Source organism: Pseudophryne corroboree, chromosome 2, assembly GCF_028390025.1.
Source record: "Pseudophryne corroboree isolate aPseCor3 chromosome 2, aPseCor3.hap2, whole genome shotgun sequence".
Classification (NCBI taxonomy): domain Eukaryota; kingdom Metazoa; phylum Chordata; class Amphibia; order Anura; family Myobatrachidae; genus Pseudophryne; species Pseudophryne corroboree.
The window spans coordinates 672,681,564-672,699,903 of NC_086445.1; the positions used below are offsets into that span (position 1 = coordinate 672,681,564).

The window sequence follows — 18,340 nt, forward strand, 5'->3', positions numbered from 1 at the left end:
ATCCTTGTGGCTTCTGCCATCGCCGTCCTGCTTCTTGTGCCGCCCTGTCGGTTTACATGGGCGACTGCCGTGATGTTGTCTGACTGGATCAGTACCGGCTGGTTTTGAAGCAGGGGTTTTGCCTGACTTAGGGCATTGAAAATGGCCCTCAGTTCCAGAATATTTCTGTGTAGGGAAGTCTCCTGACTTGACCATAGTCCTTGAAAGTTTCTTCCCTGTGTGACTGCCCCCCAGCCTCGAAGGCTGGCATCCGTGGTCACCAGGACCCAGTCCTGTATGCCGAATCTGCAGCCCTCTTGAAGATGAGCACTTTGCAGCCACCACAGCAGAGACACCCTGGTCCTTGGAGACAGGGTTATCAGCCGATGCATCTGAAGATGCGATCCGGACCACTTGTCCAACAGGTCCCACTGAAAGGTTCTTGCATGGAACCTGCCGAATGGAATTGCTTCGTAGGAAGCTACCATTTTTCCCAGGATTCGCGTGCAGTGATGCACCGACACCTGTTTTGGTTTTAGGAGGCCTCTGACTAGAGATGACAGCTCCTTGGCCTTCTCCTCCGGGAGAAACACTTTTTTTCTGTTCAGTGTCCAGAACCATCCCCAGGAACAGTAGACGTGTCGTAGGGACCAGCTTTGACTTTGGAATATTTAGAATCCAGCCGTGCTGTTGTAGCACCTCCCGAGATAGTGCTACCAACAACTGCTCCCTGGACCTCGCCTTTATGAGGAGATCGTCCAAGTACGGGATAATTAAAACTCCCTTCTTTCGAAGGAGTATCATCATTTCGGCCATTACCTTGGTAAATACCCTCGGAGTCGTGGATAGACCAAACGGCAACGTCTGGAATTGGTAATGACAATCCTGTACCACAAATCTGAGGTACTCCTGGTGAGGATGGTAAATGGGGACATGCAGGTAAGCATCCTTGATGTCCAGTGATACCATGTAATCCCCCTTGTCCAGGCTTGCAATAACCGCCCTGAGCGATTCCATCTTGAACTTGAATTTTTTTATATATGTGTTCAAGGATTTCAAATTTAAAATGGGTCTCACCGAACCGTCCGGTTTCGGTACCACAAACATTGTGGAATAGTAACCCCGTCCTTGTTGAAGTAGGGGCACCTTGACGATCACCTGCTGGGAATACAGCTTGTGAATTGCCTCTAGCACTGCCTCCCTGCCTGACGGAGTTGTTGACAAGGCAGATTGGAGGAAACGGCGGGGGGGAGACGTCTCGAATTCCAGCTTGTACCCCTGAGATACTACTTGAAGGATCCAGGGATCCAACCGTGAGCGAGCCCACTGATTGCTGAAGTTTTTGAGACGGGCCCCCACCATACCTGGCTCCGCCCGTGGAGCCCAAGCGTCATGCGGTGGACTTGGAGGAAGCGGGGGAGGACTTTTGCTCCTGGGAACTGGCTGTATGCTGCAGCTTTTTCCCTCTACCTCTGCCTCTGGGCAGAAAGGAAGCGCCTTTAACCCGCTTGCCCTTATTGGGCCGAAAGGACTGTACCTGATAATACGGTGCTTTCTTTGGCTGTGAGGGAACATGGGGTAAAAATGCTGACTTCCCAGCTGTTGCTGTGGAAACGAGGTCCGAGAGACCATCTCCGAACAACTCCTCACCCTTATAAGGCAAAACTTCCATGTGCCTTTTAGAATCTGCATCACCTGTCCAATGCCGAGTCCATAACCCTCTCCTGGCAGAAATGGACATTGCACTTATTTTAGATGCCAGCCGGCAAATATCCCTCTGTGCATCTCTCATGTATAAGACTGCGTCTTTAATATGCTCTACGGTTAGCAATATAGTGTCCCTGTCTAGGGTATCAATATTTTCCGACAGGGAATCTGACCACGCAGCTGCAGCACTGCACGTCCATGCTGAAGCAATAGCTGGTCTCAGTATAATACCTGTGTGTGTATATACAGACTTCAGGATAGCCTCCTGCTTTCTATCAGCAGGCTCCTTTAGGGCGGCCGTATCCGGAGACGGTAGTGCCACCTTCTTTGACAAGCGTGTGAGCTCTTTATCCACCCTAGAGGATGTTTCCCAACGTGACCTATCCTCTGGCGGGAAAGGGTACGTCATTAGTAACCTTTTAGAAATGACCAGTTTCTTATCGGGGGAAGCCCACGCTTCTTCACTCACTTCATTTAATTCCTCAGATGGAGTAAAAACTACTGGTAGTTTTTTCTCTCCAAACATAATACCCTTTTTGTGGTACCTGGGGTAACATCAGAAATGTGCAACACATTTTTCATAGCCTCAATCATGTAACGTGTGGCCCTATTGGAAGTTACATTAGTCTCATCGTCGTCGACACTGGAGTCAGTATCCGTGTCGACATCTGTGTCTGCCAACTGAGGTAGCGGGCGTTTTAGAGCCCCTGATGGCTTTTGAGACGCCTGGGCAGGCACAGGCTGAGAAGCCGGCTGTCCCATATTTGGTAAGTCGTCAAACCTTTTATGTAAGGAGTCGACACTGTCACGTAATTCCTTCCACATAACCATCCACTCAGGTGTCTGCCCCGCAGGGGGTGACATCACATTTATCGGCATCTGCTCCGCCTCCACATAAGCCTCCTCATCAAACATGTCGACACAGCCGTACCGACACACCGCACACACACAGGGAATGCTCTGACAGAGGACAGGACCCCACAAAGCCCTTTGGGGAGATAGAGAGAGAGTATGCCAGCACACACCAGAGCGCTATATAACACAGGGATGAACACTATAACTGAGTGATTTTCCCTTATAGCTGCTTAAATATATATATTGCTGCGTCTAAATTTAGTGCCCCCCCTCTCTTTTTTACCCTTTGTAGCTTGAAACTGCAGGGGAGAGCCTGGGAGCGATCCTTCCAGCGGAGCTGTGAGGGAAAAATGGCGCCAGTGTGCTGAGGGAGATAGCCCTGCCCTTTTTTTGGCGGACTTTCTCCCGCTTTTTTATGGATTCTGGCAGGGGTATTTTTCACATATATAGCCTCTGGGACTATATATTGTGATTATTTGCCAGCCAAGGTATTAATATTGCTGCTCAGGGCGCCCCCCCCCAGCGCCCTGCACCCATCAGTGACCGGAGTGTGAGGTGTGCATGAGGAGCAATGGCGCACAGCTGCAGTGCTGTGCGCTACCTTGTTGAAGACCGAAGTCTTCTGCCGCCGATTTTCAGGACCATCTTCATGCTTCTGGCTCTGTAAGGGGGACGGCGGCGCGGCTCCGGGACCGGACGATCGAGGTCGGGCCCTGTGTTCGATCCCTCTGGAGCTAATGGTGTCCAGTAGCCTAAGAAGCCCAGCTAGCTGCAAGCAGGTAGGTTCGCTTCTTCTCCCCTTAGTCCCTCGTAGCAGTGAGTCTGTTGCCAGCAGATCTCACTGAAAATAAAAAACCTAAAATATACTTTCTTTTCTAGGAGCTCAGGAGAGCCCCTAGTGTGCATCCAGCTCAGCCGGGCACAAGATTCTAACTGAAGTCTGGAGGAGGGTCATAGAGGGAGGAGCCAGTGCACACCAGTTAGACCAAAAGCTTTCTTTTAGTTGTGCCCAGTCTCCTGCGGAGCCGCTATTCCCCATGGTCCTTACGGAGTCCCAGCATCCACTTAGGACGTCAGAGAAATGTGCGAAGTGTCACAGTTTATACACCTGAGCAGCACTTTAGTGTTTATATGGAATTATCCTAAAGGATACATTACACATATACTGGCCATTGGGACAAGCCTAGAAATGCTTTAACGTCTGACACCCCCCAATTACTGTTCGTTGGGACAGGCTTCTATCAGAGCCCGTGGTATGTAGTGTACCCAATTATTAATAACATTCCAAATTACTCCAACATGAGGCACAAAGAAGTCAATTTTCAGTGTCATAGTACAAAAAAAAAAAAATATATAGGCCTGTTAATAGATTATTTTCATTAGGCAAATAAAGGCTGAGATAATTGTGTAAATATTCCCAAAAGTTATCAGAAGCTGGATTGCCTATTCCTAGTATTTCCTCTTCCAGTTACATATTTGTTTATGTCATTGAAGAACTTTCCCCCTATCATGCGAGTATTCCTGATGGACTACTCTAGACCTCACAGCTCCCCCCTCCCCCCCCTACAGTAGTCTCACCATTTCCATATAGAGACATTTAATGTACAATACTGTGTATGGAGCTGCTACTGCTGCAGACGGGTGCTCTGGACAGATCACAGTACACACACACTAAAAGCAACGTCTATAACCCGACGAAACCTGTAAAACTATAATAATACAAGTGTAAGCAACAGTACACCAGCAACGTTGAATGTAACCTTGCCGAGGTTCTAAGGGTCAAGATTTCTCAGTATGATCTTTCTTACTCCACATAGTCGCGGTGTAGTAGCTGGAACCCGCGATCGCCGTGACGCCAGCAGCTGCACTAGCGCTCCGCACCGGCTACAGGGACGCAGGCGGCTGCAGAGGACTATACCAAGTAGCACTTCGTGAGGGGGTTCACTTATACCAAGCGCGGGAGAGGCTATCAATTGCTGTAAGTGGGGGTGTGCTCACAGTTACAGGCGCACGTCTGACACCTAGAGAAGCTGTTGCAGCTGCTACAGCGTTACTCCTCCTCCTGTGCGCACAGTACTTACTAGATTCACATGTACTGCATAACAAAAGCACTTCAGCGTGTGTCATTATAGCCATGAGGCACACATTAAAATGAGGTTTGAGCATTGTTTTTCACCTAAACATGTTAATATAAAGACTTATTGCAATGCACTCTGACCTGATAGCCATTACTTTCATTTATGTGCTGTAATTGGTACTTGACCAGTTTGGTAATTTAATAATGTCTAAATACTAGCAACATATTTTGTTTAGCAACGCAGTGATACAAATAAATATGCCAGTGGTATTTAACATTACTTTACCTCCACAGTGGCATCTTCATTGTAGTTGCTGTCAGTCTGCTGCTGCCAGTGACAGACTGAGGAGTCATGCATTTGCACAACGGCCAGTCCACGCATTACACTGTCACTCAGCAATGATTGGAAGACTTCACTGAAGTCGGAAAGGCAGCGCTAGGTCCCCATTACCGTAGTGCGCTCGCCATGTATTGACGGCATAAGCAAGTGACAAACAGCAATAATCTTAGTTTACAGCTGTTTGTTAAATACTGAGAGGATTAAATTAGATTCACGCACCTGCCTGCTTTATACATTTATGTTTAACGCTCAAAAAGGGGCCTTACTTTGAACCTAACCCACCCCCCACAAAAAAAAAACCCACTGCATTTTCCACATTTTAAAGTAGCCTGTACAACAAAGACTGAACGCAGAAGATCTCTGATCAAGACAAATTGATGCTAGTCGCCTTTTGTTTTCAGTTGTAACTGCAGACAGGCCCAATTTAGCAAGCTTCAAACAGCTTCGCTATTTGTAGCTTGGACAAGTTAGCCATTGTAGCCTATGGATTACCCGGTGTAAGGATCTTTGAACCTCTCTATGGTAGCAGGAATCTAGGAATCAAGTCTTTCACTAAAACACTGAATAAAAGAGCTTAGCCTCGACAGTCTGATATGAAGCGATGTCCCGGTAATCGTACATGCTTTTATAGCTCAGATAAAATAATCGCTAAACTATGCAACCCCAATAAATAATGGAAATCTGTAGTCCGATTACTTTCTGCATTGATTCACATTGCATCAATAAAGAACATCTACAAATTATTAACCCAGGGCTCATCAAAAATGTTGCTTCCAAGCAGATGTTTCTTCCATATAACGGTTAGCCTAACCCTGCCAGGTGAAGGGTTCCATTGATTGACTGAGGTTAGACTCAGAGAGAAAAAAAAAACACCACACAAGCACTCATCAAGTTAAGGAGTTTAATGATAAATTGTACAATACAGTGTGAAGTCTAAATATTTTACATAGTATTTTTTTAAAAATCTGAACTAATGGCAGAGTACAGGTTGAGTATCCCTTATCCAAAATGCTTGGGACCAGAAGTATTTTGGATATCGGATTTTTCCGTATTTTGGAATAATCGCATACCATAATGAGATATCAAGACGATGGGACCCAAGTCTAAGCACAGAATGCATTTATGTTTCATATACACCTTATACACACAGCCTGAAGGTCATTTTAGCCAATATTTTTTATAATTTTGTGCATTAAACAAAGTGTGTGTACATTCACACAATTCATTTATGTTTCATATACACACAGCCTGAAGGTCATTTAATACAATATTTTTAATAACTTTGTGTATTAAACAAAGTTTGTGTACATTGAGCCAACAAAAAACAAAGGTTTCACTATCTCGCTCTCACTCAAAAAAGTCTGTATTTCGGAATATTCCGTATTTCGGAGTATTTGGATATGGGATACTCAACCTGTATTATAAAATACACAATTACAGTCAGAATAAGGATATTTAGTGTTCTTGATGAGAGGGGCAGAAGCACAGAAATTCAGAGTACAACAGGTATTATTTAACGCCAGAGTGTGGGCTTGCAGTCTGTAGGATGACCAACTCTGTACATGCGCCACAAAAGTGAACCAAGTACTTAAGGAAGAAATGCATGGGTGGCAGGGTCCACATTTTTATTTAGACCATTTTCCCTACATTAAAATACATGAGCCACAAAAGTATGTTTTTCATGACTACAGTAATTTTAAACTTTAAAAACAGTCTAGTTGTTAACGCTACATTTAACATTACACCTTTATTTTAAAAGTTAAACATTAATTCTGACCGTAATTGCAATTCTGAAAAGTCTTCAACATTTTTTATATTTTGGATAGCCCAAGTTACACTTTCAAAACAAGTTAATATATCCTCATTATTCATTATGGGTGTAACAGGGTGGAGTGAGGGATCACTGCATAAGTGCGATATTGTATGTATTGAAAATTATATATACAAACAAAAAAAAAGGGAATGCAGCCATAGATCCCGATTCTCTCAAAGTGCAAAACACACATGTAAACATTTTTGGAATTAAGGGGTAGGGGAGAAAAATTAACACTTGTGATAGAGCAGCGAAATCTCTACCCCTCTAAGTACAATATTTCTATAATCAGACCAGTAATTAGGAGAGTTTGTAAGCCAGACTAGAAAGAGTACCTGTATGAGAAAAAAAATGTGTAGGAGCTCATACAGTATTAACAAAAAACACATAATACACCTGCTATAAGTACCATGTGATCTTTTACTGCATTTCTAAAGCTGGGCCGAAATTTTCAAAAACACAGAAGACATAGGATATTTGTACTTAGAGTTAAGATGCTGTCATTTATTTACTTATAATTAAAGACATGGAAACATTTATAGTAGTTGCTGATTGAATGTAGCCTGTCAATAGGCTTGTATACGGTAGAATAGAATATGATGGTTCAGTACACAGGGCCTTATCCTGGAAGCAGGGTCACCTGGAACCCTGCATACTTATGAGCTGTAAAAACACAACACTGGTATACAAAATTAAGCCTGCATCACATTACAATTCACTGATGTTTTCTACCAAATCCTACCTGGAATTGCAATACCTTCTACAGTACGCTTCTTAATGCTATTCTTGCAGAACGAACTGCTTAAAGCCACAGATGCCACAAAATGTGCATGCCTGTGGTACTTTACTTTATTATATTAGGTTTACCAGTTAGGAGTGCACATTTAGGGGGGAATTCAAATGTTTGAAAAGTTGGTTGGGTGTGTTTTTTCCGGTCTATTAGATAGGAAAAAACAGACACCCAACTGACTTTTCAAACAATTGAATACCCCAGTTAGAATATGTTCATTCATACACCACATTTAACAAAAGTTTATATGTAAACACGGATACTAAAACAGGTCTAACTTAAGGCATGTTTATTGGGAGTAAATAGTTGATACCTTGCGATATACATAGTGGTAACTCTGATAGCACCCAGTGTTATTGGCCCTACAGACTCGGCAATGTGCCGCCGAGCTGCCTGACCACCGATACGGCAGACAGGTGACCCGGCGGCGGGGAGGCAGTGACGGGGGGAGAGAAGTTTCTTCACTCCCCCCGTCGACGTGCAGGCAAATATGGACGATCTTGTCCATATTAGCCTGCATGCACAGCCGACAGGGCACCAGCGATGAACGGGCGCGGGGCCGCGCATCGTTCATCGCTGGTGCCTCCACACTGCACGATATGAACGTTATCTCGCTCATTAATGAACGAGATCGTTCATATCGTGCAGGGATGTCGGCCAGTGTGTAGGGCCCATTACATATGCTATAATACAGTTTCAATAAGCAGTAGGAAAGGGGCAACTATAAATACATGTTATATATAGTTTGTCCAATATTTTAACCCTTCCAAGGGTATGGACACTTACATTACTGGTAATTATTTTAGACTGACACCATTTAACTCTTAAATTAAACAGTGTTTGCCTTTAGCAGAGTAAAGCCACTCACTATTTGCAGTAGAATTTATAAAGGAACACAAAACAGAAGACTAAAGTTATTCCAGTATAAGAAAGCATAATTTTAACAAACATTATGTAAATTACAAATATTGTTCCTATATATAAGTTCTGTCCCTGTCAACATTTTCCAGACCACAAAGTTTCCGTGCTGTATCATTTAAACCATACTTAGAAATATTTGGCATACATAGTAGAAAGAAGGAAGCTTCTGCATGAATTATGGACGCTACTAGCGTTCACAACGCTACCCTGTTGTAAAAGATGCATTTTAAGTTTATTAGTCAATTAAACTGCAAAAGCATCTTAAATCGGTGTTCACACTGTACATGCTTTATAAGCACATGATAGCAGGCACCTGTAACAGTCCCGCAATACTCTACCGTGACCACTTTCCTGGCTTCAAGAGGCCAAGTGCAAGTAGTTGCCAAAACACAGTGAACGGTGAACGTCACATTCCCATGAATGGGAGTTCACACAAGATTGGCATAAATAACTTGAGAGGCCCAGTGGGATAGCTAAAAAGCCTTTTGAAATTACAATGACATCAGAGATCCAGCAAATGCCATAAAGTATGTATGTTTAAAATTGTAGTATTGCTTTGGGTTCTATACATTTGCTAGAGAAGATATTTAACAAAGGTTGGTTATTGCTAAATGATAACACTAGATAGGAGTGCTTACCATAGCACTCATACTCTTCTACAGACCTCTGAACAGTCTGCTGACCAGAGGGACTACTAACAGCATATTACATAAAGCCTCTGCCAAGATACTTAAGTCTTTATACATGAATGCTTGAATAACTAGGACATATGACTCAGTTTGTAAGTAAATATTTAAATTGTGTTCTTATGTAGTAAAACAAGTTTATAGAAAGGGACCGTAACGGAAATACTTTCAGAATCAAGGCATTTTCTGGGGATTCATAATGCTCATCTGCCCAACAAGCTGCTGTCCACTTCAGCCATGCGTTCATAGGTTTCCTAAAAAATGAGTGAAGCCGGCAGTTCACAGTACAGAGCAATTGTTCATTTCTCTTCAATGCAGCACTCATCTCCCAATTGCTGATTATTACACGTGAAACTCAACACACTGGATTAATAACAAAAGCACCTTTTATTATCTTCGTGTTCAATAAAATAGTTGACTAATAAATTGAAGGTGTAAAAAAAAAAATTCTACAAAAAAAAAAACTTTTTTTTCAGCGATGGTATAGAAAACTACTTGGAACCTTAAATTTATTTATTAATTATACTTTTTTTTGTTTACACACTTAGTTCTTTGTGTTCTTAGACTATACAAACTAAAATGTAATGGTAACAGTACATAATATTACCACCAAATCCTTTTTTAGTAGCATTTTACTACTTGAACAAATGCATATCACAAGCGCAACCTTTAGCTTTAACCCAAGATGCTCAGCACAATGTCACTATTTGAGGTTACACAAAGCATAGCATTGAATGTGGGAATAGTGGATTCATTATACATCAGGTGTTTAGGTTAATGTAACAAGGCATGTAGTTACAGGATGTTTAAGTAGTGGATCCTATGCTTAATATAACCTTAATACTACTAGAGTGGAGTCAACATTAAACAAAATTAAAATGGACAGAAAATATATACAAGTAAACATTAAAAGAGTGCATTTAAAATTTGCAACATCTTTAACTCAAAGAGTAAGCAAGCAACAACAAAAAGAAACAGAAGAGCTGAATAGATCTACAAGCATTAGGAATTAACATTCAAGACAGGTTGCAACTCATTGCACATATTAGTGTACTACTGGTATAAAGGATGGTAAACAAACCTAAACCATTTTGGGGAGGAAGAGCATTGGTATGAAAAGCAAAGCAGGATAAATAGATTTCTGGTCCATAGAGGAGAAGTTTTATGAAACGTTATTATGAAAAATCTTAAGGGAGAAAAGTAGGTTTGGGAAGGGGATAGGATAATTTAAAAAATTTTTTTTTATTTTATATATATATATATATATATATATATATATATATATATATATATATATATTTTATAGAGTTGTTGACATGCCCAGTACAATCCAATTGCATTATTTTTTGCAAGGATTGGGCCTTGGAAATGTAAAATTGATGCTGGTCAAGAAAGCAAACCCATATATATATATACAGGATTTATACTGTTTGCACAAGCTTCCATTAGATTAATATGCATAAGAGCTGGTTTCTCACACCATTTGGAGCCTTGTGAATGCACAAATCATAAAAAAATGCATGGGTACTTTTATCTTGTGGCACACAGAGCTGTGCAAATCTACCTTAACCCCCACACTGTTGTTGGAGTGAGCATGGAAGATGGTAACAAGAACCATGCAAATTGAATAGCTTATCTTCAGTTGCCACAAGTCTCCTTTCTATTGCAGGTCAGCATGCACAGAGCTAGGAAAGCTGGCCTGTAGAAGTTTTCACCCTTTCCTGTAAGGGAGGATAAACAGTCTGTTTCTAGGGTAATAGAGCCAGAAGTTTTACTGAACTTAAGCATTCATGTGGAATCTTCTAGAGTTTTGTTAGATTCTTGACGGTGGCAAAGTCTGTCCATTATGCCATGCAACATGGGTTGCACAATTCCCAGGAGCGGCCGTTGAGAGGGGTCCCCATTCCAGCATGCTTCCATCAGCTTCCAGGACTCCTCATCAAAGATAGGCAGCCTTTCTGGACGCACACCTGCACAGGAAGAATGAGTTATAAACAAATTAAAGGGTTTGTAATTTTAGAATTCCACTTTAAATCAGCCTCAAGCTCCACTCAAGGCTCAGATACCCTGTGTGAGCTGTTGACATTTTAAAATATGCTACTCATATATAGAACTTATTGAGACAATATTTATCCTCTCCTTTGGGAAACTACTGAGACATCATGTTGTCAGGAGCTACAGATGTGTACACTTAAATCCTTGCTGCAGTCACGCTAAACAGCCTTTCAAGTTGCGCCATGACGTGGCGGGACTCTGTAGTGCTGGTATTTTTTCCGCAAAAAATGTGTCTTAGAAGCAATGTAACGCAAAAGGACAAATGAGCAGATTCTGCTGATTAAAATGATATGCAGCATGCCTATATTCTGTTTGTAATTGCATCTAAGACGCATTTTCGCCAAAAAAAAAATATGCTCTGCCCTGTGAAGGCTGCTGTTTAATCCTCTGTGCTTCTGCTCCCTTGGATCTACAGTTAGAAGAAACAAAGACCTGGACCAAGTCCCCACATTTCATCACCCTTTGGACCGTGCTGGAGGGATCTCCACGAAATCATGGCAACTTTTCTACAATCTATATCAAGGGACTGCCATTCTGCGGGACGCTGAACCGCTTAAAACACCTTGAATACATCAGTGGTAATTATTCACGGTTGCTTACTACTATATAGGTCCATATGGGATCAAAAGGGACTATTTAAAAGGAACAGGTCATTTGAACTCTATCTGATTCAGATTAACATTTCCATTTGGGAGCAGGACTTCAAGCAGCAATTTTATTGCATCTTCAGTTACATTTTAAATGTGTAGTATTTTGTTCTTTTAATTTTTTTTGTTGTTGTATTAAATTCTCTAATCATTTAATATGTGGATTGCAGAGACCTACTCATTTCATACGTGACCACTAAGCGCTTTATGTTCTGTTATTTGAGCATGTTCCCCTTTTGTCAGTGTCGACCTAATGCATGTCAATCATATGGGGTCGACCTAGACATGGTCTAAACATTAGAATCCAGTATTTGAGGTAAAGTGATTATGGATTGGAGGGTTTCCTCCATGTATAGGTTGTTGCGATTTGTGGGATGTTTTCTACTTCTACCGACCCCCCCCCCCCCCCAATTTGTGTTGAGCGCTAATCGCAGGTATCGGGGTTATCTCCTGCAGTTGACCCCTTACCTTTTCTTACGTTGTTCCATAAATGGTCTTTGCTTGAGCATCTCTCAAAAGCTTCCGGAAGTTTGATTGATCCCGAGCATATATACCAAAACAGGATGCCAAATGCATAAACATCAACAGAATTATCGTATTTTCCTGAAGGAGAGAGAGAACAAAAACATACAGTATAGAAACAAAGGGGGGTATTCAATTGTTTGAAAAGTCAGTTGGGTGTCTGTTTTTTCCTATCTAATAGAAAACAGACACCCAACGGACTTTTCAAACATTTGAATTCCACGCAAAGAATCGGACAGCAGATAAGAACCATTTGGCCCATCTAGTCTGTCCTAAACACATACTAGGGTTCATTTTTTTTTGTTCGTCGGGAGCCAGTTAACCTACCAGTATATTTTTGTAATATGGGAGAAAACCAGGAGTACCTGGAAGAAACCATTGCAAGAATGGGGAAAACATACAAACGCCACACAGTTAGGGCAGTGGTGGAAACTGAATGTTACAGGAGGTAAGTGTTTCTTAAACTTGATCCCCGGTCTCCAAACAATTCACGTTTTTCAGGTCACCTGACAGGTGCACAGGTGTAGCCATTCAATGACATTTTGAAAGATACACAGGTGGAGATAATTATTTCACTTGTGAGTCTGTGAGGAGACCTGGAAAACATGAACGGTTTGGCATCCTGAAAACAGAGAGGCAGATGTATTAACCTGGAGAAGGCATAAAGAAGTGATAAACCAGTGATAAGTGCAAGGTGAAGAACCCACCAGCCAATCAGCTCCAATATGTAGATTGACAGTTAGGAGCTGACTGGCAGGTGCGTTTATCACCTTGCACTTATCACTGCTTTATCACTTCCTTATGCTGTCTCCAGGTTAATACATCTACTCCAGACTTTGAAAGCTTATGAGAATGATTATTTAAAAAAAAAAAAAAAAATAGTTTTTTGGATTACTTTCTCACTGAATTGTTTATTGCCCATGATGCAAACTCTTAAGGGCCCTACAGACATGCCGATCCGCCGTCGAGCTGCCCGACGGCGGATACGGCCGACGGACGACCCGGCGGCGGGGGGGGCAGTGACGGGGGGAGTGAAATTTCTTCACTCCCCCCGTCACCCGGCTCCATAGAACTGCAGGCAAATATGGACGAGATCGTCCATATTGGCCTGCATGTACAGCCGACGGGGGACCAGCGATGAATGAGCGCGGGGCCGCGCATCGTTCATCGCTGGAGCCTCCACACTGAAAGATATGAACGAGTTCTCGTTCATTTATGAACGAGAGCGTTCATATCTTTCAAACAAATCGGCATGTGTGTAGGGCCTATTACTGTTTATGCAATCATTAACCAACCACAAGATGTAAAACCCATAAAATAGGATTTTAATTACCGGTAAATCCTCTTCTCGTAGTCCGTAGAGGATGCTGGGGTCCATATTAGTACAATAGGGTATAGACGGTCCACCAGGAGACATTGGCACCTCAAGAGTTTAATAGTGTGGGCTGGCTCCTCCCTCCATGCCCCTCCTACCAGAATCAGTCTAGAAACTGTGCCCGAGGAAACAACATACTTCGAGAGAAGGAATTACACAGATAGTGGCGAGATTCATAGCAGCTCACAGAACAGGCAAATCCGGCTAACATGGCGGAAAACTAAGCAACAGCTGAAACAGTACTGAAACAGTAAATAACGCGGAAATTATCTAGGAACCAGGCAGTACTAAACTACAAACCAATGCAGGAAAACGAAGCGCTGAGCGGGCGCCCAGCATCCTCTACGGACTACAAGAAAAGGATTTACCGGTAGGTAATTAAAATCCAATTTTCTCTTACGTCCTAGAGGATGCTGGGGTCCACATTAGTACCATGGGGATGTACCATAGCTCCCAGTACGGGAGGGAGCGCGCGAAGGCTCCTGCAAGACTGCTTGACCAAACTTGAGGTCATCAGAGGCCAAAGTATCGAACTTGTAAAACTTGGCAAACGCGTTCGACCCAGACCAAGTAGCTGCTCGGCAGAGTTGTACCGCCGAGACACCCCGAGCATTCGCCCAGGAAGAGCCCAAATTACAAGTAGAGTTGGTCTTTACAGATTTTAGACACGGTAATCCTACCGTAGAATACGCATGCTGGATTGTGAACCTGATCCAGCGCAAAATCGACTGCTTAGAAGCAGGACACCCAATTTTCTTGGGATCATAGAGGACCAAGAGTCAGATATCCTATGACGAGCTGTCCTCTTCACATAAATCTTCAAAGCCCTCACAACATCCAAGGCCTGTGAAGCAATTGAGGAGTCAGTAGCCACTGGCACCACAATAGGTTGGTTGATATGGAAAACCAATACAACCTTAGGCAGGAACTGCGGACGAGCCCTAAGTTCCGCTCTGTCTTCATGGAAGATCAGATAGGAACTTTTACAAGACAAAGCCCCCAATTCCGACACACGTCGAGCAGAAGCCAAGGCCAACAAAAGTGACGGCCTTCCATGTGAGAAACTTGATGTCAGCCTCCTGTAGAGTCTCAAACCAAGCTGATTGTAGGAACTGCAACACCACATCTAGATTTCAGGGTGCCGTTGGCGCCACAAAGGGAAGCTGGTACAGAACCCCTTTCAAAGAGGTCTGAACCTCAGGGAGGACAGCCAATTGTTTTTGGAAGAAAATGGACAAAGCAGAGATCTGGACCTTGACGGAGCCCAATCTTAGTCCCATATCCACACCTGCTTGCAGGAAAAGGAGAAAACGACCAAGTTGAAACTCCACCGCAGGGAATTTCTTGGATTCACACCAAGAAACATTTTTCCCAAATTCGATAATGTTTAGACGTTACCCCCTTCCTAGCTTGTATCAGGGTAGGCATGACCTCACTCGGGATACCCTTCCGAGCTAAGATCTGGCGTTCAACCACAATGCCGTCAAACGTAGCCGTGGTAAGTCTTGATAAGTGAACTGCCCCTGCAGCAGCAGATCCTCCCAAAGAGGTAAGGGCCGTGGATCTTCCAGCAAAATATCCAGTAGATCTGCGTACCAAGCCCTCCTTGGCCAGTCCGGAGCAATGAGGATTGCCAGAACCTTTGTTCTTCTTACAAGTTGAAGAACTTTTGGTATCAGAGGAAGTGGAGGGAACACATACACTGACGTGAACACCCACGGTGTCACCACTGCGTCCACCGGCACTGCCTGTGGGTCTCTCGACCTTGAACAGTACCTCCGCAGCTTCTTGTTGAGGCGGGAGGCCATCATGTCTATGTGAGGAACCCCCCACCAACCGGTTATCTCCTCGAACACCTCCAGATGGAGGCCCCACTCTCCTGGATGGAGATCGTGTCTGCTGAGGAAGTCTGCTTCCCAGTTGTCTACTCCCGGAATGAAGATTGCAGACATCGCAACCGCGTGCCTTTCTGCACAGAGGAGGATTCTTGACACCTCTGACATAGCAGCCCTGCTCTTCGTTCCGCCTTGTCGATTTATGTAGGCCATTGTGGTCACGTTGTCCAACTGCACCTGAACAGCCCAATTCTGTAAAAGGTGTGCTGCTTGCAGAAGGCCGTTGTACACGGCTATTAGCTCCAGGATGTTTATTGGGAGAAGGGATTCTTGATTCGACAACCTTCCTTGGAAGGTTTCCCCCTGAGCGATTGCTCCCCAACCTCTTAGACTTGCACCTGTGGTGAGAAGGATCCAGTCCTGAACTCCGAACCTTCGGCATTCCAGAAGGTGTGGTAGTTGTAGCCACCAGAGGAGCGAAATCCTGGCTTTCGGTGACAGAAGAAACCTCTGGTGCATGTGTAGGTGAGATCCCGACCACTGGTCCAAGAGATACAATTGAAAGGATCGAGCATGAAACTTTCCATACTGGAGAGCCTCATAGGAGGCAACCATCTTCCCCAGAAAGCGGATGCACTGATGAACCGATACCCGGGCAGGCTTCAACACCTCCCGGACCATTGTTTGAATCACCAATGCTTTCTCCACTGGTAGAAACACCCTCTGCACTTGTGTGTCTAGGATTATCCCAAGGAAAGACAGCCTCCTTGTCGGCTCCAGATGGGACTTTGGAAGGTTCAGGATCCAAGCGTACTCCTTGAGCAATTGTGTCATGAGAGCAATGGATCTTAACAACTTCTCCCTGGACTACGCCTTGATTAGGAGGTCGTCCAGATACGGAATTATCTTCACCTCTTGCTTGCTGCGGAGAACCATCATCCCTGCCATCACCTTGGTGAAGACCCTTGGCGTAGCCAGAGACCCCTGCGAGCCGAGACGGACATGGAGGAGATCTCCGCAGCCATGGAACCCAGGTCGTTCATGGAATCTACCAGGAACCCTGCAGAATCCTGAATATTACGTAAAAATAAATCAACGTCACCTTTATCCATCGTAGTCAAGTCCTCCTGCAGAGTGATTGACCACCTGGCAATAGCTTTAGAAATCTATGCACAAGCAATAGTAGGCCGCAGTATAGCCCCTGAAGCCGTGTAAATGGATTTTAGCGTTGCATCCACCTTGCGATCTGCCGGGTCCTTCAACGCGGTAGATCCCGGGACTGGTAAAACCACCTGTTTAGACAGCCTGGAGACAGAGGCATCAACTACTGGCGGAGACTCCCACTTTTTTCTATCTTCCTCTGGGAAGGGAAAAGCAACCAAGACTCTCTTGGGGATCTGGAATTTTTTCTCTGGATTTTCCCAGGCTTTTTCAAAGACAGCATTTAATTCCTTAGATGCTGGGAAGGTGAGGGGGGGGCTTTTTACTGTCCGTAAAAAAGGCCTCCTCAACCTGCTCAGGAGTTGTGTCAGAAATGTGCAACACATCCCGTACAGCCTCAATCATCAACTGCACCCCCTTAGCAAGGGATGCCGTCCCCCTCGACACATCCCCGTCACCGTCTGCAGTGTCAGAATCGGTGTCCGTGTCATCCTGCATAATTTTGGCAAGTGCACGTTTGTGAGAACCGCAGGGGACCCTGAGGGAGCAGTATCAGACCATACAACCATAGAGGATTGCAGTACCTGAGTGGCATGTTCAGTTCTAGCAACCCTTTCAGAAATCTTAGAAATAGTCCCGCTAAGAGAGGCTAACCATCCCGGCTCTCTAGCAGGGATCTGCGCTACAACAGTGCAACCCTGATTACATGGGATGGAATCTTCCTGTGAAGATAAATCCTCTGCAGCATATGAAACAGTCTCTAGACATGTTTGCAAATACACACCAATCACACCACATACACACAGAGAACTGGGCAAACAGAGTTTCCCCCCCAAGAATGGCAGAGAGACACAGAGATTGGAGCCAACCCACACACAGCGCTATTATAGGTATAGGGAGACCCTAAAACAGCGCTGTGTCCCTTAATAGGTGACACAGCCTTTACACAGCCTCCCCTGCCTTCTACAACCCCCTGGTACCGTACAGATAGCTGGAGTTGTACATGAGGGACTGGTCTTCCACTTGCATCCGACTGCAGGCAGGAAAATGGCGTTGAAACGCTGCTGGGTCCGCTCTGAGAAGCTCCGCCCCCTTAATGGCACTGTCTTCCCGCTCTTCTGAGATTATACTGGCCTGAGGATTTTGTGCTGGCTGAGATCCACAGACCCCGACAGGCTAGTTTGGTCAGTGTAGGGTCAGGTTCTGGCTCAGGGCACCCCTCACAGCGCCGCACCGAAGTACCGCTGAGCCGTCCGGGAGCGCAGTTAATACTGCGCTCCTACCCTGAAGCCGCCATCTTCACACCGACCCCCCGCTTGTAAGGGGGGACGGTGACTTACTCGCCACACTTCAGCTCTGCAAGGGGGTGGCGGCCTGCTGCTGGGGTGAGTGTTCCCCTGTGGCGGGGCGCGATCTATCCCCTCTGGAGCTCAATGTCCAGTCAGCGGAGACAGTGGCTCAGACCCCACCTGGCAGACACTGCTTTTCCCCTCAGTCCCTCGTTGCAGGCAGGCTGTTGCCAACAGCCTCCTGTAAAATAAAATCTAAAGATAAACTTTACTAGAAAAGCTCTGTAG

General features: G+C 44.4%; 2 protein-coding genes across 6 annotated transcripts in view; both read right to left on the reverse strand.

The window, feature by feature from the left end:
• Positions 1-4,384, reverse strand: part of RBBP5 (RB binding protein 5, histone lysine methyltransferase complex subunit) — a 508,962-nt gene extending 504,578 nt beyond the window's left edge. Inside the window, exon 1 of the mRNA XM_063955094.1 lies at positions 4,350-4,384. Within this exon, the coding sequence (XP_063811164.1) occupies positions 4,350-4,356 (7 nt within the window). The 5' untranslated portion in view covers positions 4,357-4,384. The remainder of the gene's footprint in view (positions 1-4,349) is intronic.
• Positions 4,385-5,845: 1,461 nt separating this feature from the next.
• DSTYK (dual serine/threonine and tyrosine protein kinase) overlaps positions 5,846-18,340 on the reverse strand; it is a 403,908-nt gene continuing 391,413 nt past the window's right edge. For all 5 annotated transcript variants that reach the window (XM_063955101.1, XM_063955098.1, XM_063955100.1 and 2 more), the window contains 2 exons: positions 12,339-12,473; positions 5,846-11,138 (listed from right to left, as the gene is read on the reverse strand). In XM_063955101.1, coding sequence (XP_063811171.1) covers positions 10,957-11,138; positions 12,339-12,473 — 317 coding nt within the window. In that variant the 3' untranslated portion in view covers positions 5,846-10,956. The remainder of the gene's footprint in view (positions 11,139-12,338; positions 12,474-18,340) is intronic.